General features: G+C 35.5%; 1 protein-coding gene across 3 annotated transcripts in view; it reads left to right on the top strand.

Moving 5' to 3' along the window:
• CNTN1 (contactin 1) overlaps positions 1-24,926 on the top strand; it is a 329,895-nt gene extending 304,969 nt beyond the window's left edge. For all 3 annotated transcript variants that reach the window (XM_057703538.1, XM_057703537.1, XM_057703536.1), the window contains one exon: positions 24,340-24,926. In XM_057703538.1, coding sequence (XP_057559521.1) covers positions 24,340-24,416 — 77 coding nt within the window. In that variant the 3' untranslated portion in view covers positions 24,417-24,926. The remainder of the gene's footprint in view (positions 1-24,339) is intronic.
• The last annotated feature ends 2,153 nt before the right edge of the window (positions 24,927-27,079 follow it).

The raw sequence follows: 27,079 nt of genomic DNA, 5'->3' as shown, positions 1-27,079 counted from the left end.
TAAGAATTAAGGTTAACCAATGGAATCATCTACTTACACAGCCAACAGGATATCTACTGTAACAGAATCATCTACTGAAAATAGATAATTGGAGAAAATAATTAGGAGTTCAGATTTTGACATGCTAGCTCACGCTACATCTGTTAGACATCCAGATGTATATAAATTAAAATCATTTAGCCAAACTGAGAATCCAGCTGAGATCAGATAATAACTTTGTCAGAGAACCAATTGGCATAGTTATATAACTATCTACATCCCATACCAGCCTGATACAGAAATAGAGACAGCAGATGGTCGTTGGTGTTGCCCAAAGCTGGCACTTTGCATGGTTAATATAATAGGAGATCAAGGGAAACAAGGGTTCATTACTTCTAGTTAAGGAATCATTTAAATAGCTGGACACAGAGTTTGTATCTATTAGAATATTTTCAGCTGTCCGTAACAAACTCTCAACTCAAAATTGCTTGAGAGGTAGGTAGGCCTTACGCCTTTCATGAAATCAGTGTCTCAAACATATAATCAAGGACAAGTTCTGCGCTCCCCCACCCCAGCTTTCTCTACTTGGGAGGTCTCAGAATCAGCTCATTCTAAAGCTCATCTAAGGCTCTCTGTGGTCACAAGATGCCTGCCACAGTGCTAGGAATTATTGCATACACACCTGATGATGTCCAAGGAAGAAAGGGTCTGTCTCTTTTGAAACTCTATTCTTGAAATGAAGGACATTTCCTAGAAGCCCCTCAGAAAACTTTCCCATATTGTCCAGAATTGAGTCACAAGTCTACCCTTAGACAAATAAAATGGCATTTCCATGATTGCTCAATGTGATAAAATATACCACAAATCTGAGGATGGAAGAATCTTCCTTGAGGAGTGAACATATGGACAAAAAATGGAGAATGCATTAGCAAGGAAGCAAAAAGAAAAAAGATTTCTGCTTAATATTCAAAGTTAAATAACGAGGTAAATAAACATGAATATAGGAAAAGGAAGAAGAGGACTAGGTCAAAGAGCAACTTCATAACAATGCAGAAGAAGAGAGAGGAAAGTTATATAGGAAGGCTAGAAAGTTAGCTTCAAAAGCAGAAAATTTAGGCAGGATTATTTTTTATTTAAGTAATAAGGGGTGATCACCAACATGGATCCTGAGACCAAAACAAGGATTTATGATGTCAAACAAGTAACCAAAAGGTGTGCCAATAAATTAAGTCTAGAGAACTCTAATCCAAAGTCAGCAAACACAAGTTTATCCTTAAAATTCTGTATTTGTCACTACGACCGTTAAAGAACATGTAAGTAGGTAAGTTGGCATGCTTAAGGAACAGTTTAAGTCATTACTGTCACAGGAGAATTCTAAATGTCTTTGCTTTGTTTTGCATTTTACATTAGCTACTCCACAAAACTCAAATCTGTGAGACAATCCCTTCCCCTCTTAAGAGCTGCATTTGGTGGTGTTTTCTAAAGTTAGAAAATTATGCTAGGAGGGTGGAATCTGGAAAGAATACTGTTGATGTAACTAAAATTGGAATGTAGCTTGAGAAGGGATTTCCATATATAGTAAGTGCTTTCTAAAACAGTCGTAAATTAAGGAATTTAACATTTTTTAAGAATGTAAGTATGTTGAAGAAGTTTCAGAAAATGAACTAATGGTCCGTTCAAAATGGACTTTCTTTTTCTGAATTTAGGGTATCAGCAAAGTTACAGTCTTACTAAATAGTAATCTGTTTATTTTACCTTGTTTGCATAATACTGTTTTGTGGAATATAAAGTTTCAACAAGTATTGTGGTGGGTCATAACATTATACATCAATAAATTTGTCATAAGATGGGTGATCTTATGCAATGGTATGTCTTAAGTGTATAATTTTAATTATTAGTAAATGCACTTTTGCATTTTATGAATGTTCACATATTGGTGGCATAAAGTATTACATTGATATCTGTTCTCTACTACATTCAAATAGGTTGGAAATAGTCTATGATCTTGAGAAAGGAATATTAGAATAAATGCACCTCCCCTCAAATCATAGGATATTACTTTATATCCTCTCCTGAAATGAAAGTAACAAATAAGTGAATTAAAATAATTATATTATCTTATATTGATATATACATCAACCATTAAAATACCATTTCAGAATTAATTTTTCTATGAAAAAGTATAGCCTCTGTTGAAAATTGTAACCTAAGAGGAAAATATTAAGACAATTGTCTGTGCTGAGAAGGAGAGTTGGGTTTTAAATTTTCTCTCCTGAGGTTTGACGCTTACTCCCAGTAACATAAATTTGAAAACCATTTAGAAAAGAAAATGAATTTGTCATTGTTAAAAATAAAATCCTGCAAATTTCTCACAAATATAACTGGAAACCTTTAGTGCTCCAATAAGAGGGAATATACTCCTTAAACTGGAAAGTGATCTATCAACATATTAAAATGGTCCATTGGATACTGCATTAGGGACCAACTTTAGTGATTGATGAAGGAATGTTTAGGTCTCAAAGTACTTCTCATGGTTGAGTAGGGCTAGAAGCCAGATTCCTCGGTAGGATATTCACAGTGTGAAAGCAATACAGTGAAGCAAACGACATTCCAAGGGCACTTTCTACAGACACCTGCAAAATGAGCCAGAAAAAGAGAGAATAAATCATTTAGAACATAAGCCAAGAGTATGAATTTCTCCACCCAGTAGTCTTTTTTTCTACAACCTACACTCCAGGCAGACCCAGAATAATTGACTCTCATCTCTAAAGCAAATTACCAGCCTTGGTCACATGGCTGTGAGAAACAGGAAGAGAGAAGGGTGTTTGTTGCAGGTTACAGAAGACTCAAGAAGAGTCAAGGATACTGTAGATTAGAGAGGAGTAGCTCAACAAGACACTTCGCCCATAGGTATTACGCCAAAGTCCAGATATACCTGGAAGTTCTGAAATCTTTGAATATCAATATATGTGGAGATGATCCTTTCAACGTCCTGGCCTCCTCATTCCTCTTTCTTGATGGTCTTGACCTCTGCCTGCCTCAGCCACCCACCTATGATTACAGTCTAGATAGGGCTTCATGGACTTGAACATGAATTAGAACTTGAGTTCTTAGTCCCTGAAACTTGACTGAGAAAAAATTACATTGTAATTTTTATTAATTCGTAACTAAACTATTTTCTTCAATTTAAGCAACAAATCACTGTCACCAATAACAATCCCAGATATTCTCATATAATATTTTACCTGTTGCAATATCACTTCTTCAAAAAATACGATATTTATCAGACCATATCCTAGTTCTTATTATGTAATGTTCTAAGCACACTATTTTATGTATGAACAAACATATATTTGTTTTATTGATATTTAAAATTCATTTTAATATAATTTGTTTTATTTTAACTCTACATAGTGTACTTTATGTGTGTAAAAGCATTATTTTCAGTGTTCTCAGAGATTCAAAGAGTGCCAAAGTGTCTCTGACACATAAACAGGTTAAAAATGCTTGCAATCTTGACATTACCAATAACTTCAGAAAATTAAAATTTTAAGTTTAAGCTTTTATTCCCTGACCGCTGTTATCTTTCTTCAAATCTCCTTCCAACTCCAACAGTTCTCTCACCCATCCCCATCCTGGACCTACCATTGGTCCTATCTCTTGTTCTTCTTTCCCTCATTCTCCCTCATTTCCTTGGTGTTGTCCTGAAAGAGCTCAGATTCCATAGTCCACAAATAAAACCATTGCCTCGTCTGTACCTTGCCTCGTTCTCTCTTTATGCTCCTCACAAGGTTGAATCCAAATTTTGATTAGACACAACTTTACACATATTTTATGACTGCATACTAGCAGAACTTCATGTGCTCCCACCAAGATTTCCCCTTCAATCCCCATCCCCAATATTTACCAGCTCCCCAGCACTACCTGCCTGGAGACCCTCAGGTCTAACAGATTAATAGTACTCTGTGTGCCCCATTTTCTGGCTCCATTTCTGTCCCTAATTTCTGTTCTCAATCCTGTTTTGAATTTGCACCATCCCAACACTCTATAGCTCTTGTCAAGATTGCCAGTGACCTTCATGTTTCTAATGCAGGAGTTCTCTCCTACTCCATTTCTTAGCAGCATGAATATAGTTGATCACTTTCTCCTTGGCTTTCTGGGCACCAGTTTCTCATGATTTCCCTCCTCCTTCATAGGATGCTGTTCTCAGTCTCTTTTGCTGGTTCCTGATCATCCTTCCAACCTCTAAACTTTAAAATGCTCAAGGACACACTACTTCAATCTATCCCTCTTAGTCCCTAAGCAATCTTATTATTTCAGGGCTATAAATGCTAAAACCTCTCAAATATAAGTCTCTGATTTATCCAACTGTCTAGTTGCTATCTCCACGCTGATATCTAATTTAAACTTTTTTCTTTATATATTTGCTTTTCCTACATTTTTACCCATCTCAATAATGAATCTCCCGTCTTCCTAGAAATCATCTTTGACTTCCTTTTTCCTCTTATATACTATTGATAGTTTCATTTCATCAGGCACTCCTATTCGTTTTACTAGTAAAATATATCTAGAAATCTCCAATTCTGCTGCCACCATCCTGGTCCAGAAATCGTTTTTCTCCAGGATTATTGATTAGGTATCTGTTTTCTCTGCTTTATGCTTAGCTACAACCCTACAACTCATTCTCAGCAGAATGACACAGTGATCATTTTAAAATGTCAGGTCTTATCTGTGCAAAAATTTCCAGTGATTTTCATCTTCTCAGAATGGGACTAGATCATTTTCATATTTATATCTTATCTGATTTTTGTCAACCTTAGTCATTACCATTAACTTCCTTTTTGTCAACCTTAGTCATTACCATTAACTTCCTAGCTCATAAAATATAAATCTGTTTCTGTGAGATTTTAAATTGGTTTTCCAATATCATTCACATTTGCAAATTTGACTCCTCTAATCAAGATGCCTATAATATTCCTATATATTTGTAAATTTTTTATTATTTATATGGCTTAATTATTTAGCATAGGTATGTTCTATACTTTACATGTAGAATGGAAACAATAGTGTCCACCTTTTATGTGAGTAATAAAAGATGAGTAGTAGATGATGGATATGTTCTTATTCACTGTTCCTGTGAGTAATAAATGAAAAAGTTAAAATCTGTTTTCATGTACCTTATATCTTTGCCACCCTATTCCAAACAGAAGAATGACTGAGAGAGATAATACTTTATATCAGTGTTTCTCAATCTTTTTTTCATTATCATTTCCCTAATAAGTCTTTTTACATGTTTTTTCCCTAGCTGCCCTTGCCACCCATGAAATTTTAATACTACAGAAATGCTGCATATCTGTTTATGTACTGTAGCCCTTGGAGATGCAAAAACCATTGTCATAGCCCAGATATTTTTCACCTCGCGAGAACCAGTTTTCACCTCTTTGGAAGCCATATTGCCCCTGTGGAGAATGCATGCACTATGGAGATACACCCTTCCATCCGTTCCCAGGAGATCCAATCAATTTTATCAATTGATCCATCCAAAACTTCAGTGAGCTATATCTTTAGGAGACATTGTTTTGCATCTTCATAGGATTAATTTTTATTGAATTGTACTTTGGTATTGTGCTGTTGGCTTACATTGAGGAACATTATAGAAAAAAAGCAAAAAGCAATTACACGAAGTCTGTTACCATGTTATTCCATGATTGTGGAGGATATGTTTTGCTGTACTACAGTGTCCTCCTTTTATGGAACCATGACTGAAAATTTTCTCAGGTGAGGCTGAACACACCGGGCCAGGCTAATAAATACATATTTAAATAAAATATGTGATATTTAATATTAAATCAGTATTTTTCAAACTCCTGTACACAATTTAATGAAGAAGATGAGACCTTATTAGAGGAAGGATATGAAGGAACACCACTTTTGTCTAAATTCTACAAAAATTTATCTCCTCAACACTACCCCTGCTTGACACACGCATAAACACACGAAAAATTCATACAGTTAAATAAATCCATTCTCCTCTGTAGATAGCTTAGATATTACTTATTCGAGCATATTTAATTCTCCACACATACACACTCTAAATAGGTTATCAATATCTTCCTTCTATACTGTACTCTCCTTTGAAAGATCTAGGGATGATTGGAGGGGGAGAAGAAAACCGACCCCTCTGGCAAATAAGCTTTCCTAATTCATTGCATTTTTTATCTTTTATCCCATGTACTGCCCAGCTAGACTCTCCCTTAATCTGCATCCTTTGTCTGGTCTAAGGACCAGAAGTAGAACACTTTTCTTGAGCGCAATATTTGTTTATATCTTTTAGATAATGAACTTATGCTTGATCTATTTCTCTATTTGCATTGCCTGGCCAAAACTCAGAGTCATATTTCCATCATACCTTCAGCAAAGTACATAGAGCATTGTATATTTCAACTGAAAATACGTAAATATAGGTAAAGTGCTTTTTTCAGTAGTAGCATTAGTGGATGTTGTTGCTATTTATATATCATTATCTCTTTGCTATGTCTCATTTTTCCTAAACTTACTTCCCTTCCTCTCAATTAATATTTTTCTTTATCATAATTTGTGTATCTTTGTAAACTATCTCAAAGCCTTTTTAAAATGAGGTAGCATATAACTCATAAGCAAATATTTATATTTTATTCTCCAAAGAACCTAGCAAGAATTTTTACTCAGTATTTATTTTTTCAGTTAAACTGGCAAAAATAAGTGATCTAAATTAATACTGATGTACTAAAATATTTCAAAGACTTAGATCATAAATGTCTTAAGAACATGTGATGACCCTCTAGAACGCTGACATCTATTAGATTCCCAATATATGCTTTATGATTAAAATGTAAGCTAAAAAGAATTCTTAAAATATATAGTCAAAAAGAATGTATTCTAAAATGTAAGAGCCAATAAAATCTAAAGAAAAAAATGCTAAAAATGAAGAAAAATTGACAAAATTTAAAAGTGCTTGAATTTTTAGTGTAATAATTTTCATGACAAATGGAGAACTGGCATATGTGATTCCAAAATTACAAAGAGGTTGTAATCCAAGGAGCAATTCAAAATATAAGACAAGCAAATTTAAAAGAAAAAAAAAAAGACTGGAAGCATAAAAAATTGATACCATCACATTTGAAATATATAGCCATCATAATTCTTATATTCTTCCAAGTACCTAAAGTAATTTAGTAACTTTATGTATTCTGAGGTTTTTGAAAAATCTTTTTTTTTAATGAAAAGATGTGCTTTCTTTTTATGCCATCACCATAAGTGGCTGCCTAACCCTCCAAACATATAAATATATTGTCATGAGTACCTTATAGCCAATATGAATTTGATGTAGAGAATGAAGTACTACACAGGTAAGTTATTTAAATTCTGTCTCTTATGTTTTCACTGAATATAGTTTCCTGCTGATGATGTAGAGATGGTCCTTTAGAAGGTTGCTCATTTCTAGGAACCCTGGTGATTTTATAATTTTGTTAATAATCTTGCCCTTTATATGGATGATTTTGATAGTTGAACACATCTTTGTGCAGCTCTTTGAAGCCATATATTATTTTGTGTTTTTTTTAGGATTAAAAAATGATCTTTATCAAAAAATTTTAACTGATTATTAACATATTTAAACTAACTAAGTTATATTTAAATTGTGTTACGAAAAGATATCTCACATTTGTTCAGCTATTACACTTTTGTAGAACTTTAGGATCAGTTAAAAAAATAGGAGAATCATTTAACATAGAATTTTCTTGCTCTGATTTTTTAAATTCTTTTTTGCCCAGTTATCAATTGAATATAATTTAATCACTAAATCAAAAGCCCCAGTTATTCTATTGTCTTCTTATTCTCTAATTTTTCAAGGAGTTTTTTCTATTAATTATAGCTGTAACAATTATATTCAGAGGAATTTTATTTAAATAATCAATATTTTATGTCAGATAAAAGAAGTATAAAAAATATTCTATATCTAAATTTTATAAACTAGTTCCCTAATTCAGAGAGGGGAAAAGTTACATTGTTCTCAAAGAATTTAAAATGAAAATAAGGATGCTTTTTATTTTTATGTGATTATTTGAAATTATATCATATTTTTAAATCTCCTTGTTATTCTTTCTGGACGAATATTTATTTTACTAAAATTTGAGGTTAATAAAATTAGTAATAAATTGTGCTAGGAGTTCCAACATTGATATCAAGAAGAAAAATAAGGCTTATATTTAGCAGGCAATATTAAATTCAGTGCTATAAGTATTTCCTAGGGCATATTCGATTGTAATCACTTCTCTGTAAATTAAGGATTGTTTTCAATGCCCAGTATCCTAGATCATATATTTTGCTGTCATTCAGATGTATGAGATAAGGTTAGCTAGATAAAAGATGGAAAATCACAGTGAGAATATGATCAGACAGTTTTTGCTTTAGCAAGAAACGAAATAGTATTCTCTCCTTACTTCCTAAAGTAAACTTCTTGTCTTTAAAATTAATCTATTGATAACATAGGCAATGAACGTTTATCACAGTGCATAGCAATTACTCAATAATTTTATTTAATCTTCAGCAGTTACCAATGAACACTACAGGCCAGCACATGAATAAGGTACTTTGCTCAGAGTTATGTCTTCATATCACATTATCAATTGCCATGTCAAATTTAAAGACAATTTTTTAGTGACAAGATGAACTAAGTGTATTTATATAAATATAGATTTAGATTTAGAGATTGTCAAGTCATAGGATGCATTTGTGCAAATTTGATAAATTCCTATTTGTATCCATTAATTTTAAAATGTCATGTGTCTAATGTTGAAAATATTTTCTATACAGATATACAATGTGGTCAGTGAAGAGTATATCCTCTATGGCTTATTCTCAGCCATTTTAAAACAGATGGAATGCAACATTGCAAGTTTTAAAACTAAAGATTACGCATTATTCCAAGTAGCAAATGTTTCTGTTGAGGCTATTTTCCAAGGTTAATAACTTCTCTGACATTAAACAACTATATTTGAAATACAGTCAGAATGTATATTTATCTTCTATTAAATTGATGTTCAAGAAGATCATGATGAAATATCTCCTTAAGTTTGAAGGGATTTGCATGTTTTTATTATTTTGGAATGTTCTATGGATTAATGAAGTGGAAATTAGTATCTCAGGGTATTAACTATAACTTTAAGTTAAATTAGATTATTATAAAGCAATGGCTTAGAATAAGACTTTATTTCCTTTTAAATATCAAGAATTACATTGATACATTGATTTCATTGGATTCTCTGTTTTTAGTATGCATTTCTTGGTAAATATTTTATTATCATAATAGAAGGGCATTTGTGAAGCATATGTATATATTTTGTCCCATCTCTTCTTTCTTAGTTCATGTCCCTTTTCCTCCAGGAAACTCCTTTTGTGTCACCACCTGCAGCTGCCCCTTGTTTTAGTTTTGCTCCCATGGTGTCTTGGGCATTCGGAGGGCGCCAAACACCACAGTGTGGTTGACTTGTGATTCAGCTGTCATTTCCAGAGGGAAGAAAGGCTGTTTCTGCCCTAGCACTGAGCAGAATAGTAGTAGGTTCTCATTATGTGTAAATTGAATTCATGAACAAATATTAGGCAATTAAGCTATCTCTATTCTATGAAAACTTAGAGAAGCTATCTAAAAAAAAAAGCAAAGCAGAGTAGATCAGAATTAAATTTTAATCATGTCCAGATGTTTACTGCCTACTTAGCTAAAACATCCAGTAACTCTATCTACAAGGTAGATCAGGTCTGTGTACCTTTCTCAGCAGTGACTTCCTTCTCTGTCTTCTCAGCGTCTAGTTTCGGCATTACAGCCTAGGGTCTGCTTTTATTTTAAAAGAAGCAGAAGCCTCACCTCAGTACCCAGGCTCATTTTCAAGTTTGTACAATGTTGGAAATCCAGAATGTTTAAATTGTAGTCAGAACAGTGTGATCCCTCCTGGCTTGCCTTGAATGGTTTCCTAAATCTTAGTTGTGACCTTGCAAATGCCCTTCAGTTTGGGCTTGGACCAGTACCTTTTCCTTCCTGAGTCCGGTAAAGAATTCTTTGGAATGTGGCCTGCAGAGGCCACAGAAAAGTGGCGATCTATTCTTTGACAAATGGAGCAGATCAGAGAAAGAACTTCCTAGTAATTGCAATAGGAAGAGCTGCCAACTATGAAGTATTTTTACATAATGGCAGTGTACTTTCTGTACATTTTATAAGACACAATTAGGTAAATGTAACTATCCTCATTCGACTGATGAAGTAACTGAGCATCAGAGAGTTGAAGTAACTTGCCCCAAATCACATTCTGTTAAAGCGAGAGGCCAAGATGCAAATGATTCAGCTCTAATACATGTACTCTTAATCGCTATATTATGTCTAGAGAAGATTAATTCCATGTGGCAATTTTTAACAAAAACCTGATACTGGGAAATAGCATGGCACAGTGGAGGAAAAATGAAGACACCCAGAAATACTTAAGTCCTTTTATAAGTAATTCCTTATTGTGGAATAAGTAGTAAATGCCAGATAAGAAGTGAGAATTCCAGTAGCCAAATCCAAACCACTTTTTGTTAACTATATAGAAAGGACCTGTCACAGCCTCCACCATTATCTAATGAGGCAGCATCCAACTGGTCATTGAAGAAGTAAATAAACTGAGATTACTTTCTTTTAAGTATTTAGGCTCCGTCTGTACAAGTGGAAAATTCATCTGATTTGAAGTTAATATTCTTAAAGTACAAGTTATGTATTCAAATTAAAATATTATCTAAATACGTTCCTTTAAAGGGACAGTCTTGTTTTCCTGGTCCAAGATTATAGTCTAAACACATTAACAACTTAAAATTGGCCAAGATACTACAGAAATCAAGAAAGATGTTAGATAACACTTAAAATCTCACAAATGCATTAGCAGAACTATCACAAGAGGGAAAAATAGTAAAGTTTCAGTTTGCAGCTAATTCCTCTTGGTGAATTCCGTTTCCTTTTTGATCCAAATTATAAAATAACCTCTAGCTAACAATTATTCTCAGAATATGGACTACCAGTGAAAGACCTTGTTTGTTCATATTTAAGTCTTGAGCACTCTACTGGATGTTGGTTAAATGGGATGATTGCTTGATTTTTGAGTCTACGAAGAAGTGGAGATTTTATAGGGAAACTAATTTCTTGCACCAAATTTTCTCAGGAATGGTCCTTCTCAGACATGCCTAGAGAAAGAGAGATCATGGGTAGAATGACAGCAGAGGGGGCTCCAAAGTAGGACCATTAGTTCAACTCATTCACCAAAAATGTACTGAGCACCAAATGTGTGCTAGGTAGGACTTGGTCCTTAGAAGTTGGAAGATGAATAAGTACATGGTCTCTGTTCTTAAGGAACAATAAAGTCACTGAAAAATGAGACAGGTGAAAAAATAATTTGCAGCACAATGTATGAAGTGTTGTAGAAGCAAGCACTGAGGAGGAAATAATTAAATTCACCCACAATTATTTAAAAGAATGATACTTTGATGACTTTTAAGATCAATGAGGATTTTTGAGGTATAAAAGGGGGTAAAAGGGCATTTCAGTTTGAGGAAACGTTGAATCTGAGAATACATAACAGTGGCATCTCATTCAGTGACTCTCTAATGCAGAATGCAAAAAGGAGAGGAAGTTAGATATAGTTGGAGTATAGGTTACGTACAGACTGTGAAAAGGGGACAGACTGTATTTGTGGTTTTCTCGTGTTTAAGTAAGAGGTGATGAGGTCCTGGATCACTATGGCAGAGGCAGGAGAGAAGGTGGAGCAGAGAGATTCTAGAGCTCTGCTGGAGATGGAATCAATTGTACTTGGTGACCAAGATGGTGTATTGCAAGTGAGGGAAAAAAGCACTTTGAACATAACTCTATGTTTTATCTTCTGAGTAATTTAATGCATGGCAAATCATTAACTGAGCTAAGTAATTCAGAAGGATGGGAAAATGCTATAAGAATAATGATGGAACAGGTTGTGTAGAGCAGCGGTCCCCTACCTTTTTGGCACAAGGGACCGGTTTTGTGGAAGACAATTTTTCTGCGGACAGGGGAACAGGGGAAATGGTTCAGGCGGTAATGCAAGTGATGGGGAGCGTTGGGGAGTGATGGGGAGCAGCACATGAAGTTTTGCTCGCTCTCCCACTGCTCACCTCCTGCTGTGCCACTCCGTTCCTAACAGGCTGTGGACTGGTCCGTGGCCCAGGGGTTGGGGACCCCTGGTATAGAGGGCAAGAGAAGTGGTGCTCTGACAAACTCTGAAGAACCTAACGTGGAAAAGCCAGGGAAGGGGAACAAGAGGTAGGACAGTCCCGGTGGAATTAAATGTCAAAGCAAACCATTGGTCTCAAACTTCTTTCTAGATTTTATAATATTTCTTTCAATATCTTGAAAATTATGTTATTTTAAGCATATTAGTATATCATCATCAATCAACATCTAAAAGTTCCTCTGTATAAAATACAGTGTTAGGAGACATAAAGACACAAGGCACAAATCTTGTGGAAAGTCAATAATTACTCCAAAAGTTTTATTATGAAATGACTGGAAGACTGGTATGACTGGTTAGAAATATAGATGTTGACAAAAGAATTTCAATTTCCACTCACTATGTGAGACTTTGACTTGTTCAGTATAAACATAATGGTTTCTTAAAGCTTTCCCCAGAATTCCTATTGGTTAGCAAGGAGGAACTACTCTGTCTGTTGATTTTTAAAATAAATTCCTTATAGACGTGATGAAACTCAGCCTTCTTTTCTTCCACTTTTTTGAACCTAAAAAAGAATTTGGAAAGAACTTAAAATTTCAGGGTTTAGCATCATGAAAACATGACTAAGAATGAGCTCTGAAAAATACATAAACAGGAGGAAAATTCCATGTAGATGCCATCCACAGTGATTTAAATCACTTCATATCTTCTACTGAACAAGCACAAACTCTTAGAAATCCTTTAATTAGTGTTGATTTCAACCAGTAACTCCTTATATGTTTCAGACTATTGTTAAAATAGCTGAAAAATTGTTTTCTCTGTGAAAGTACAAAAAAGAAGATTCAGTTGTTCATGATCCTCTTAATAGCTGTGAAGATTCAACAAATCAGACAGTTTCTTTTAAGAACTTCATTTGAGAGGCACCAGTTACTCCTTGTTGATAGATGGATGACACTGAATCCTGCAGTAAGGCCCTGAGGTCTGACAAACAAGTTTAGGATTATATTAGGAAGGAAAATCTTAAATAACAAAATACCACCTCAAACAGGTGAGTCACTCATTTGTCATAGCCCCAAAGCAAAGATGAATCAAGACAAATCAAATGGGACTTTTGCTCTGGTTTTGCCCTGGGAAAGATTCCAAGGTATTTGTGACTCTGAACCACCACATGAAACCAGTGGGCAACTAGGATCCTTGGCTAGTTGTGGCATGGGGGTGTTTATATACCAGTAATAACTTCCAACTCTTAACTCATTACATTTAGGAAGGTTGGACCACTGCATTGTCTGGCCATCTTAAGAAGCATTCACGAAGCGTCTTTGGGGTAGAGAAAATAGCACTGGGCTTAGAACCAGATTTTAGCTCAGTAACCAATTCTGCCTTGTGCTAGGTGGGCAAGTCTGACTCTTAGACCTTTAATGAGTAAATGAGGATATAATGAGACATACTTCACCTGTATTATAAGAATTAAGCAAAATAACATGTTGCAAAAGTTCCCTGGACAGAGTAGGTACTTAATAAATTTTAAAAAATAATCTATTGAACAAATAATTGTTGATGACATGTTATAGACCAGACTGTCCAGATAACTTATGAATAAATTAGGTAATGTTTATTTTTATTTATTTATTTGTTTATTTATTTATTTTTTGGCTGTGTTGGATCTTCCTTGCTGTGCACATGCTTTCTCTAGTTGCGGCAAGCGGAGGCTACTCTTTGTTGTGGTGCATGGGCTTCTCAGTGCGGTGGCTTCTCTTGTTGAGGAGCACAGGTTCTAGGCACACGGGCTTAAGTAGTTGTGGCACTCAGCCTCAGTAGTTGTGGTGCACAGACTTAGTTGCTCCATGGCATGTAGGATCTTCCCAGACCAGGGCTCGAACCCATGTTCCCTGCATTGGCAGGCAGATTCTTAACCACTTTTCCACCTGGGAAGTTCCTAAATGAGGTAATTTTAAATAAATCTTTTTATTATTCTTATATTGTAGCTATCTGTATATTTAAATTTTTGGAGTTCATAGGTGAAGATTTGATTTAAAAGAAAAGCAGAGGTAACATTTAAGTTGAAATCACTCTGCATCTACACTTTGATAAAACCTGACATGTGAATTGGAAACCACCCTCAGGTAGGCCAGCCAGGTGAATGATGGCTGCTAGTTCGGTCTCACAAAAGAATCACATGAAACTGGATATAGTTGCTACTTTGGGGCTCACAGTGCTAAAGCTTAACAGATGCTTTTCTGTGTCATCCCCATCCTCTCATCTCTTGAAAAGCCTGCTGTTCAAAGCAAATTTAAAGGGCAAAATACCTATTCTTTCCTAGAGCTGGGGAATGATTTCTCCCACAAATATTGGTACTAGAAATGTAAATTGGGGAGTCCCGCCAGAGTCACCAAAAAAAAATGTAAATTGGTACTAGGCATGCAAATATGTATCTGCTAAAAATGTCATCTCTCCCATAATTTTAAGGATGCCTAAACAAAATAGACCCTCTATGAATAAATAGTCATGACATCCAGGAGCATGATAGACTAAGCCTTTTTAGTTCCATGGTCTCACCTACAAGCAAGCATTGTGCCCATCATGACCTTGAATATGAGTATTAAAATCAGCAAAAGGTCATTTACTCAAATTTACATAAAAGAAGAACTAAGAAAAATTCAGTGGGCTTTGTGGGAAGACATACCCGCCTGCTTCCCTTTGTTTAGATTTCTTTTGACTATATACACTGATAAGTTTAAGGAAAATTGACTGCCGTGACCCATTAGTTTTACTCCTACTCTTCCTTGTCAGCACTATGAAACACCCGTTGGTCTCCTAAAAATGTAAAGAGGCAAAGCTACAGAAAAAGCAAGTATGTCTGTGGGGGATGTAGGAGTGCTGCAGGGAACAGTATTTCTTCTTAAGTAAACCCAGTAGGGTATGTGTCTGTAGCTCCTGAAGATGTCTAGGAAGTCTTAGCCATAGATGTGCTTAACTGGGCCCTCAGGCCTAGCACTAAAGAGGAACTGTTAGCCTTGGCACGGAGCACACACAAATTTTTAAACTTTGGCTCTAGGTGTCCCTTTGCCTCAAAAACCGATTGGGGAAAGGACAGGCTGGAGCAGTAGAGAGAAAACTTAATATTTGCTTTTATGAATATGGCAAAAATAAAATAGAATGAGCATCTGAAAGTCCCCAGTCTCTCTTTTATCGAGGTGGAGAAAAACTGGTCCCAGTCCTAGTTTGATGCATTCCATGAAACCAGGGCTACCCATGTAAGACTACTCTGCCACACAGTTATTTGCAATGCCAAACGCAAAGATGATCTAATAAGCTGGCTCTGGTTGTTTGTGAGTAAAGAACCTGAATGTTATTTGTTGAAGATTTTGTCTAAGTTGAGGAAAACGTTAAATGCATGAAATCCATTATATGTATGTTGAACATTTTATAGAATAGAAGAGCGTTCTGAGTATCTTCTGTCTCATCCCAGGCTCAGTGTATTCTCATGTTCACTAAATAATAATTTTTAAATGAACACACTAAATTTATTTCAAATTTACAATTATCAGATAGTGTTTGTTATGTATTTTTAACTTTTTTTTTCCACTTAATTATCACAGATACCCTGCTATGGAAATATTGTACTCCCCATTTTACAGATAAAGAAATGGAGGCTCTGAAAGATTAAGTACCTTGCAGGAGGTCACACACTCAAGTGAGGGCAACAGCATTCTTTCTAGAAGTCTCATGCTTTTGTGAAAATCTCACCTTGCATTTCTAAAAAAGTAGGTAAACCAGTTTTAAAAGTCCTCAGAATTATAGTCTCATCTTGCCCCCAAATTATATCAAAATTAGGATATTTAAAATGTGCTTGTTAGCCAATAGACTGTTAGAAGTTACTTTTACATTTCCCTGCAAATAATTGGTCATCACTCTATTGGAAATGCTTGCTCCTTTCTTACAATCTAGCATTTCTTAACAGGGAAAGAACCAGAGTAAACAGTAAGGAAAGTATATGACTGCCAGGATAAGCTGCCAGCAAACCATACACCCTTGCCAAAAAAAAAATACTATTTTGCTTGGTGTATGTGTTTATAATTGCCAAACAAGTAGGAGTAGCAAGATTAGTAGGTTTCACCAGTTTGAAAAAAAAACATCATAGCCACTATCACTTATATGATCAAGCTTTTAATGTAAATTTATAAACAAACATCAACTTTGATTATCATAAATAAGTGAAAATATAACAAATATCTTTGCAAATTTTATGGCTCAATACTTGATATTCTTAAACATGTTATGGTTTGTGTAGAATCATAGACTAATGGCAATGCTAGGAACCTAAGGACTTAGAATATTAAACACTATCATTTTACAGAAGGAAAATCCACAGCCTTGACAAGTAAAATGGTCAAAGATCACAGTAGCCTCAAAGGCATATTTTAAGTCCAAATATTCTCTTTTGCCCAAAGTTATGCAACTAGTTCTTGACAGAACTACAAATAGTCTTAAATTGTCTTTTTCTTCTTCTTCACATAGTTAGTTTAGAATTTTGCTATCTCAAAGAAGCAAAAGGAGATAAAATTACACAAAGACACGCATATATGGTCACCTTATATTTGGCAAAGGAGGGAAGAATATACAATGGATCCTCTTCAATAAGTGGTGCTGGGAAAACTGGACAGCTACATATAAAAGAATGAAGTTAGAACACTTCTTAACACCATACACAAAAATAAACTCAAAATGGATTAAAGAGCTAAATGTAAGGCCAGTAACTATAAAACTCCCAGAGGAAAACATAGGCAGTACACTCTAAGACATAAATCACAGAAAGATCCTTTTTGAGCCCCCCTCCTAGAATGGAAATAAAAACAAAAATAAACAAATGGGACCTAATGAAACTTAAAAGTTTTTGCACAGCAAAAGAAACCATAAATAAGACAAAAAGATAACCCTCAGAATGGGAGAAAATATTTGCCAATGAAGCAACTGACAACAGATTAATCTCCAAAATATGCAAGCAGTTCAGGCAGCTCAATATCAAAAAAACAAAAAGTCCCACCCAAAAACGGGCAGAAGACCTAAATAGACATTTTTCCAAAGAAGACATACAAATGGCTAACAAACACATGAAAAGATGCTCAACATCACGAATCATTAGAGAAATGCAAATCAAAGCCACAATGAGGTATCACCTCACACCAGTCAGAATGGCCATCTTCAAAAATCTAGAAACAATGAATGCTGGAATGGTGTGTGGAGAAAAGGGAACCCTCCTGCACTGTTGGTGGGAATGTAAATTGATACAGCCACTATGGAAAACAGTATGGAGATTTCTTAAAAAAACGAAGAATAGGACTACCATATGACCCAGCAATCCCACTACTGCGCATATATCTGGAGAAAACCATAATTCAAAAAGATACATGTACCACAATGTTCATTGCAGCACTGTTTACAATAGCCAGGACATTGAAGCAACCTAAATGCCCATCAACAGATGAATGAATAAAGAAGATGTGGCACATATATACAATGGAATATTACTCAGTCATAAAAAGGAATGAAAGTGAGTTATTTGTAGTGAGGTGGATGGAGTCTGTCATTCAGAGTGAAGTAAGACAGAAAGAGAAAAACAAATACTGTATGCTAACACACATATATGGAATCTAAAAAACAAAACAAAACAAAAATGGTGCTGATGAACCTAGGGGCAGGACAAGAATAAAGATGCAGATGTGGAGAATGGGCTTGAGGACACAGGAGGAGGGGACGCTGGGACAAAGTGAGAGGGTAACATAGACATATATACACTACCAACTGTAAAACAGATAGCTAGTGGGAAGCAGCTGCATAACATAGGCAGATCAACTCGATGCTTGGTGATGACCCGGGTGGGGATGGGGGGGATAGGGAAGAGGGGAGGGAGGCTGAAGAGGGAGAGCATATGTTCATGTATAAATACAGCCAATTCACTTTGTTGTACCACAGAAACTGCACCACATTGTAAAACAATTATACTCCAATAAAAGATATGAGGAAAAACACACACACAAAATAAGCAAGCTGATACACATAGACACTATAATAAAATAGATATCAAAGGCAAAAAAATCATCAAATATATAAAAAGTCTGCTGTATCTCAAAGAAAAAAAATCTGTGTTATTTTCTGACTTCTCTTTTGTTTTCTTTTCCAGAAACTCTTAAAACCAATTGGGGTAAATAGCGAATTCCTCCATTTTGTCTAAAGCAGGTAGTTATGCTTATAATAATTGATTTAAAATGAAAAACTGTCTCAGCATTTTCCCAAGAGACCTATTTGAAGCAGAGCCAACTAACTTTTTAAAAAAGATACCTCTTTTAATTCTTAATAAGCATTAGACAATTTGTAAAAATAGGAATTCTGGTATATGGCCTAAAAATTTTAACATTAACTTCACTGAGTTACAGGAGTTTTATTACAAATTCTATACCAGTTTCTAAGCAAGGATAAAAAATAGGGTGGGCATCAGAAAAAGGGTAGGGGGACTCATGAAAGACAAAATATTAAAGGAAGAAGGGACACATAAGATAGGATTTCCAGAAATGAATTAACGAATAACAAACCTGTAATTGTTTTGTCTCAGACATTCTGTAAAATTCCAGCTGTCAAGACAAATTTTAAAATATTTGTTTTTGCCTCAAAGGCTTTACATCCTTCAGCTGTAAATCTTGCAAGAATATTGGAGAATACGAATTTTTAAAAATGATCTTGGTCAGAAAATTGATTCATACATTAAGTTATGTGTCGGTATCTCAAAGTAAGAAACAGCTCTTCCTCCTTTAACCTTTTTTTTCACCCATTTCTGCCACAAAATTTAAAAAAATAAGTGCCATTTTCTCACTTAATCCCAAGCCATCTAATGGGTAAGCAGATGCAAATAATTTTCCAAAGATTACATACCCAGAATTCCCAACTGGTTAGGCTAATTCCAAAAACAAAGCTTTTAATCAATACCTGAGATCAGAAAGAGTCGACGTCTTCTAAGTGACCCTCCTCCTTGGCCAGTGATTGGTTGAGGTATAGGAACCTATTCCAACCTAGTTCAATCACACAAATCCACTAATACAGCTACAGTATTGTTCTGACAGTAGGTGTGTGACTCAGAGTTTGCACATAAGAATCTTTCCTTGAGAGTTTTCTCACTGGAGTTAGTTGGGGTAAAAAAAATATATCATCTCTTTGCTCTTGAGCACGTATGATTGTGAGCTTGATGCTCTTGTCTGTCTTGAGAAGTCAGCCTGAGAATGTGAGGCAATCTGCAAAGGAAGAAGAGATGAAAGTCAGAAATGTGGCAGACGCAAGTGTTCAATTAACTAGCTCTAGTTGTCCCAGAGCAGTGCAAAATCACCTTTTCCTTCAGCTGAGTTCCAGTTACTTAAAACCAAAGATCCCAGACTGCTATGTCACGGAGGAGATCAACTTGAGCTAGACCACTATAGAAAAGTCCGATATGCCTCGTGCTTATCGGTGAAAGGACATTTCAGGAATGGTTGTGATCTAAAAGGACACAATGTGGGACTGGGGAATAGTCAGTAGACATACAGGTCTCAAATGTAAGTGGTGTGCAGGGGACCCCTGCTTTATTTATTGTTTTGCTTTGTTTTTATCCAGCTACTTTTCAAAAAATACAATGTCGGACTGTATAAAGAGATGAACAACATCAAATGTAATGTGAATCACTATCATTTACAGGAATTTTCTACCAGCATGCATTTTTTGTAGTGCTCTACATAAAGCAGCGCTTTTCAAACTGTGATAAGCAAAGCCTCACACATTGCCTGGAGTGATGGGCTTGGGGGAGTACAGGTACCAGCACAAAATTAGAGGAGACAAAAAATCTGTGGTCTCCTGCCCCAGCTCCATATTTAAATAAAGCATTCCCTCTCCCTCCTTATTCAGTATGGGCTTCCACATATGATTGCTTCTGAAGAAATGTTATGCTACTAAACTATATGTAAGAACCACTGATACACATCTTCTCCATCTTCACAATAAAGCCATGAGGTATATTATCCCTGTTTTATACTTGAAGGAACTAGGGCATAAAAAGATTAAAAGAGCATGCTCAAGACTACCTAGCCAACAAAAGGCAGAGGCAGAGTTTGGACGTTGCTTTCTTTGCCTGGCTCTAGAGCCCCATGACACTATTCCCAGTACGCCCTTACATCTCCTGCTAGGAGAGTGACCTGCTTATAGAGCCTCATATTTGCCTGTTTGTTCTCAAAATCTAAACATCCAAAGACTAATTACAAAGCTGTAGTCAGACTACCTGTAACTGACTGGATGTAACAATGAAACATACCCCGGAGCAGTGGTGGAACGCCACTCAAGTGGGAAGGAGAAGCATCTTATGTAAGGTTTGAGCTCCTACTGAAGAATCCAGAGGAGGGTCTAAGAGAAGAAGCAATCAGTTGTGGACCAGTTGCTGTTTCTAAGATGAGGGCAGGAGTATCGGGAATTAACTAGGGTTGGGAGCCTTCACAGGGGGAGAGTAGTTTAGCAACTGGGTGTTCCTAGTAAAAGATGCGAAGAGTAAGCAGGTATGGAATATCATTGGTAACACAGCACTAGCCACTCAGTGAAGTGGTCATTCTTGCATTTTCCAGCTGCTGCATGACCTTGAAAGGGTCTTCATTTAAGTTCACAGCTGGCATTATCTGTGTCTGTCATACTGCTAACCTGAAGAAAGGCAGGTGACTTTGTTCTTTCTCCCTCTGAGCTGATTTTTACTCTCAATCCCAGGCATACTTTTACTCTTATGTTTCTCTAAACTCACTGCTATCCCAGCAGGAGTTTTATTGAATTCAACAAGTTTCAACAGCAAACACCCACGGATGTGTACCTAACACACCTAATATATACGAAGCAACCCCCTGGACATGGGGATCAATCATCTTATCAAAACGCTTTCTTCCCTCAGCCCAGAGCCAGTGATAAGACTTTGAAGGAATCCAAAGTAACATCCTATGAAGACAAGTTGGAGAACCCCTTGGGCTGAGCAGTAAAATAAGGCCTTTCTGATATTGCAGATTTTTTAATATCATCTCTCTGATAAGAGAAGCGGGTCACAATGGTTGCCTTTGTCTTCTTTAAAACCCCATATCCTACCTCTTCACTGTCTCTCCTACCTTATGCTCTGCAATCAGAAATGGTTCAGGGCTTTTAACTGGAAGAATTATTCATATTATAATTTTATGGTTCAAGAACTCACTATATACTGGGCTTGGTATTAGACAACACAGCTAAAAATATGATTTGGAAATATTCCCTGTCCTGAAGTTGTTCACAATCTAGAGAGATGAGCAGTTGTGAACATAAAACATGACACCACGAAACAACAACGACAAAAATCATGACACCACAAGGAGAAGATTTCACGTATTATAGCAAACATTAGCGATCTGGATTGGATGATGGTACCTAAACTTAAACATCAGCAGAGATTTGTATTAAAAACTGACTAAAGTGGCTGTCTACTTAGCATAAAACCTGAAGAGATTGTTAAGTACTGCTTAGTTTTTGATTAACTGTCACTTCTCAACACGTAACTCCCTCTAGCAGGAATCTTTCCTGAGGGAAAAATAAATCTGGGCAGTTTAGGTTACAAAAATCAAGAAATCCGACGGGTGAGACATAGTATTCTAAATTGGCTTTATATTTCCTCTTCCAAGCAAACGTAATTAACCAGATTAATGATTTTTTCGTGTTTGATATTCAGGAGATATGTGAAAAGCAAAATGTACGTTTACTACATACCATGTAAGGACTGAAATTGTGCTTGATAGCAGTATTATGAGATCCATTTTGTTCGACAGAAAACCAATATATGTTTCAAACCCCTCAAGAATATGGCGATCCCACATTTAAAAGGACTTTAAATAGTCATTCAGTCAGGTCTCTAATTTGTGTTTGGCCTGTGGAAGAGAACTGAAGATGCAGACCGCAATTACATAAGCTTGAGCCATTAGAGAAATTAAATATAACACACATAAACATGAAGAGTTTATTTTAAATAAATCAAATATCCTGATGTTGAAACCACAAATCATGAAATTGTGTTTGGTTTCCATAGTAACACCAAAACTTCAAAACGGCATCCACAGTTGACCAACCTTCCCTCCGTGGCCACAGTTTGTCCTGAGCCAACCTACATATTCCGGCAAATACAGGAACGTGTACCCATCTCTGATGTCATTTGTGGTCCTAGGACAGAGCATTGCAGAGACACTGCAGTCATTCTCAGACAAAAGTCTTCAGAAAAGATCAATTAAATTAGGTCAAACATTGAAAGCTGATGTTTATCTGTGTGATTAAGGTTTACTATTGGTCATCTTATGGAATAAAATAATATGTGGGCCATGGCATCATTTTAAAATATGTATGTAGAAAAATAGAAGGAAAAGTACTACAAGAATAAAGACACTCTGAAACAGCTTAGGTGCTCTGCTCCCATATGTCATTTACTTTCCTTCTGTGCCCTTGCCTTGACACTTTAAGTGCAGGATGTAGTGTCCTAACGTTTTTCCAGAACTGGTCCCTTTCAAAAGCTATCTGTAGAAAGTGGCAGTGAGGTAAAAAGAGCACAGACTTTGGAGCCAGGCCAATCTGAGATTTAACCCTGGCTCTGCCTTCTACTGGCCACTGGCCTTGAGCAAGTCATTTTACCCGAATCTGAGTTACATAATCTGTAAAGTCAGGATAATGAGATCTACCATCGTAGGCTATTGTATAAATGTCATAATACACATAAAAGGCCAGTGTGGTGTCTGTCTTGTGGCTGTAGAACAGTGACTAGCAGCTCTCATAGTCATTAGTTGTGTCATCCTTGCTACTGATAACGCTGTTATACAGCATCTGCATTAACGAGGCTATAAGCAGCTACTTGAGCTCTGTTCATATTGTGCTTGCCGTTCTGCCCTCACGTTTACCTGCACTGTCCTGCGTATTTTTAAGAACCGCTTTATATGTGTCTGATAATGTTTTCTCTCATATTTTCCATGCAGCACCGAATGCTGCTAACAGGGTAATAGCAGAATGCAGGTAGGCACAATCATCTTCCACCTTACAGGGAGTATGACTGTGGTTTCAATGACCAAGTTCAAGAGAAATGACCTTGAAACTTCCTAAATGTAAGAGGAATATTCCAAAGAAAGGGCTATTTGGGCAACTGTTGATATAGTGCATAACATGATTTTAAAGTTTCAAATTTAGAGAATAAACTTCCAAAAATGGACACAAATCTAGTACCTCTACAAGCTGTGGACTGTCTTTTCTAGCGTGTCACTCATCCCAGCAATTTGCTCATTGAAGAGAGTGCCTAATAACTGTGGAGAGTTGAAAGGAAAAGTATACCTTCGTGGTCCCACTTCTCAGCCCTTTCTCAAGAATCCCAGTGAAGCCGGACTTGGACCCATAAACTTACCTGACCACAGGAAGAGCCCTTCTAAGTGGCACTCAAGACGTAATTTAAGTCTCGAATATTACATCGTTTTCGTCTTCATTCACATAATATCTCTCAGGGCAATAGTTCTTTAGATAAAATTTTGAATAGATTATTTATTATTATCAAAAATACTTTTCTCAAATCATTGTGTATAATCCCCTAAGTGTTTTGAAGCCATTGGGATATGAAATCATGTAAGATCTTCCAGTGTAGCTATGATGTCATTGCCCCAGATAACATTATTGGCATTTTTGCTGCATCTCTTTATCTTAATTTTTCACAGCTTGCTTACGATTTTTCACTTATTTTACATGTTTCTTGAACTACTGCCTTCTGGTAGGAGTTCAGGACTGCTGGATCATAGGAAAAATAGAAACATTTGTAATTTTATTATCTTAAATGAGTTATATGAACTGGTGGTATAAACAGTCCACACAGTCTCACACACAAAATCCTTGATCAAAGATTTTTGTTTTTCTTAAGTCACTCAAGACTAAGAGAAGCTGGTATTTTTTTTAAAGGAACCATTTGCTTTTCAGGGTTACATAATATGATCTTCCTCAAAGCAGAGTAAATGAGCAGTAGTGACTGTTATCAATGAAATAATGTGCACGTTTTTGGTTTACATTATAGATGCATCCATCCTATCACCATGTCTTCTCGGCTTCCTGCTGCCTGCCCTTGGCATCCTTGTCTACTTGGAATTCTGAATGTGATGTGATAGCTGCTGTTCCCAGCCCAGCTCAAGAGGACACCCTCCATCCCTGAGATGACTCCAATTCCTTCCAATTCCTGCCGCTCCATCCTAAGCCAAATAAATGATACTTTAACAAACTATCCAACTGATTTACAACACACGTTATGACTGAGGCATTCAGGAACCCCTTCATCCAAAAGAATAAGCTTTTAAATGGATATAAAGTGATTTTTAACTCGTTCCAATATGCCTTATAAACCACTTAACCTGATTCTGTGACAGTTGCATGATTTAATCCAATGGGACAAGTTACAGTGTTCAATTCAATACTATAGGCTGTAGAGTGAAAGTAAAATCACCATACACAGGTGCTTTAAATTCAATAACAAGTTGTGAAATATAATAGAGGTTGAAATGTTGATCGTATGTGGTTAATGTAAGAGTAATACAGTCTCTTGTACTATCCTCTCTGTTTTGGGTCCTGCATATTTTTGAATGGCCCCTATCATTCATGACATTTTAAGTTTTCTTAAAAAAAAAAAAAAAAGCATATATAACTGAAGCATTTGCCGTAATTTCCAATACCAAATCATTTACTGAATGAGTTGGAAGATTTTGAATATTGAAAACCAAATTCTAGAACTTATTATCAGTATTCTTATTTTGGAAGCAAGTAATTTTCTAAATATTTGGTTTTCAGAATCAGTAATACTTTTCCGTTAGTTTTTAATAGTAAAATTAACATACTATATGAAGGCTTTTTTTTTACTTTTGTATTCTACTCTGACGTTATTTTATGCTTTTCTTATCAATTTCAAACCTCAAAAAAATCACGGCTCTTGTGTTAGAGTATCATCACATTGCTGTATTTATTCATATGTGAAATAATGAATTTTGAGAAGTAGAGTGTTTCCATTTTTTAATTGAGATGTGACAGTCTTTACACAACGAGGAATAAATGACAGTTAAGTGAATATCAGAATTATCTAATATGCTAATGTCTTTGTTTTTGTGCTTCATTCTAAGTAAAAACTTTCTTCATTAAAGTTGTGGAATCAAGAAATCACCTGTAGCTTGGAAAAACTACAGGATTCCCTATTTTTTTAAATTTAGTTTTAAACTCATTTCCTGCTTCAATGCAATACTGAAAACGGGCTAAAAATACCAAATCAAGATGTTGCTAATGGTACTTTGGATAGTATGCAAAACTGGAAGGCCGGGAGGAGACAAATAACACGTCTGCCCAGTGGTGTCTCCCAAGTGTTGGTGCTTTAGGTTTTTATAAGTTGTGAAAAGGAAGACGCACATTTCTTCATTCTCCATGGTGTGCATGGAAATGTGTCTGAGTGTGGATGTGAAAAAAATCGAGTAATAAAGGATTAGCTGGCTTATGAAATAGTGCAATGTCTGATGCTTCGAGAGGTATAATCCTATTTTATTAGCACAACCTTGCTAGCTAATTAGAGATAGAGTTTATCTTTTTAGAAAGGATACCTTATAGGTTCATTAAAAAAATATTTACAGGAAGGAAAATAGATCTATTACTATTTTACCCCCTTTCTTTAATTTGTATAATTTTTGTACTATATATCTATGTATAAATGTTTAGAGCTTTCATTATGAAAATATCAATAAATATTTCATTAGTTTACATTTAACTCTGTTATAAAATAAAACTTTTTAAAAATAAGTGAAAAGGATGATTCCCCAATGGAAGTATGTTAACAGTCTTGAGATCACTACCAGATTTCATAAAATATTTAATTATTTGAAAAAGAAACAAAATCTCTTCAGACTTTAGGGAAACAAATAGTCTGTGAGCCTTCTGTACAAATGTTTGTGTTTTCATTGTTACATTTTGGGGTTTCCTTTTGCAATGTGACCCATGTTGGGCATTTTTATATAATCAACAACTAAATCTTTTGCCAAATGCATGCTTGCCTTTTATTTTCTAATGTATGGTAATCAGGATCAAAACTGGTTAGATTTTGCATGAAATGGTTCTGAAAGGTAAGAGGAAAACAGACTTTGGAGGTTGTTTAATTTTAAATTTGTGGCAGAGATAAGGTAGATTAAAATCTCTCATACACTGATAACTCAAGCTTTTCATTTCCTCATACAAGTGTACAAATTTGACTGGGACCATCAGTTTTAAACTGTTGTCAAACTAACTAATGCATCATCTGCTTTAAGCTGCAAGATTCTTAATTAAACTTTATATAGATATAGATACATCCGTTGTTTCTTTGTATTTCAAGGAAAGGTGATAGTAGTTTTATTTGATACTGATAACTATTGACTTGATTTTTTTAGTTATTTTTTATCATTTTTTCAATGGAGTAGTATAGGACTGTGCTTTGTCCTTTTTATGAATGAAACAAATTATAAAGAAATAAATGTCTTACTGTTACCCAAGAAATAATAATTGTCCTTTCAATTTACCTGAAGTTGAAAATTCATTTTTAGAGGGTTTTCATTGAAAGTTTAATAGCATGGGAAGAAAAAATATTACATGTTAAACAGCAGTTCAATGTTTGAAGCATTCTGAAAAAAAGTTTACACACAAACATAGACATACACACACACACACAGAGGCATTATTATAGTGAAATATGATCACATGGGAGATGACTTCAATTTATGGAGAGGTCAGTGCATGTCATTCAGTCTAATGCT

The sequence above is a fragment of the Hippopotamus amphibius genome, chromosome 12, assembly GCF_030028045.1.
Source record: "Hippopotamus amphibius kiboko isolate mHipAmp2 chromosome 12, mHipAmp2.hap2, whole genome shotgun sequence".
In the NCBI taxonomy this organism is placed as follows: Eukaryota; Metazoa; Chordata; class Mammalia; order Artiodactyla; family Hippopotamidae; genus Hippopotamus; species Hippopotamus amphibius.
Note: the sequence above shows the minus strand (reverse complement) of the source record. Positions and strands in the feature narration are given on the sequence as shown.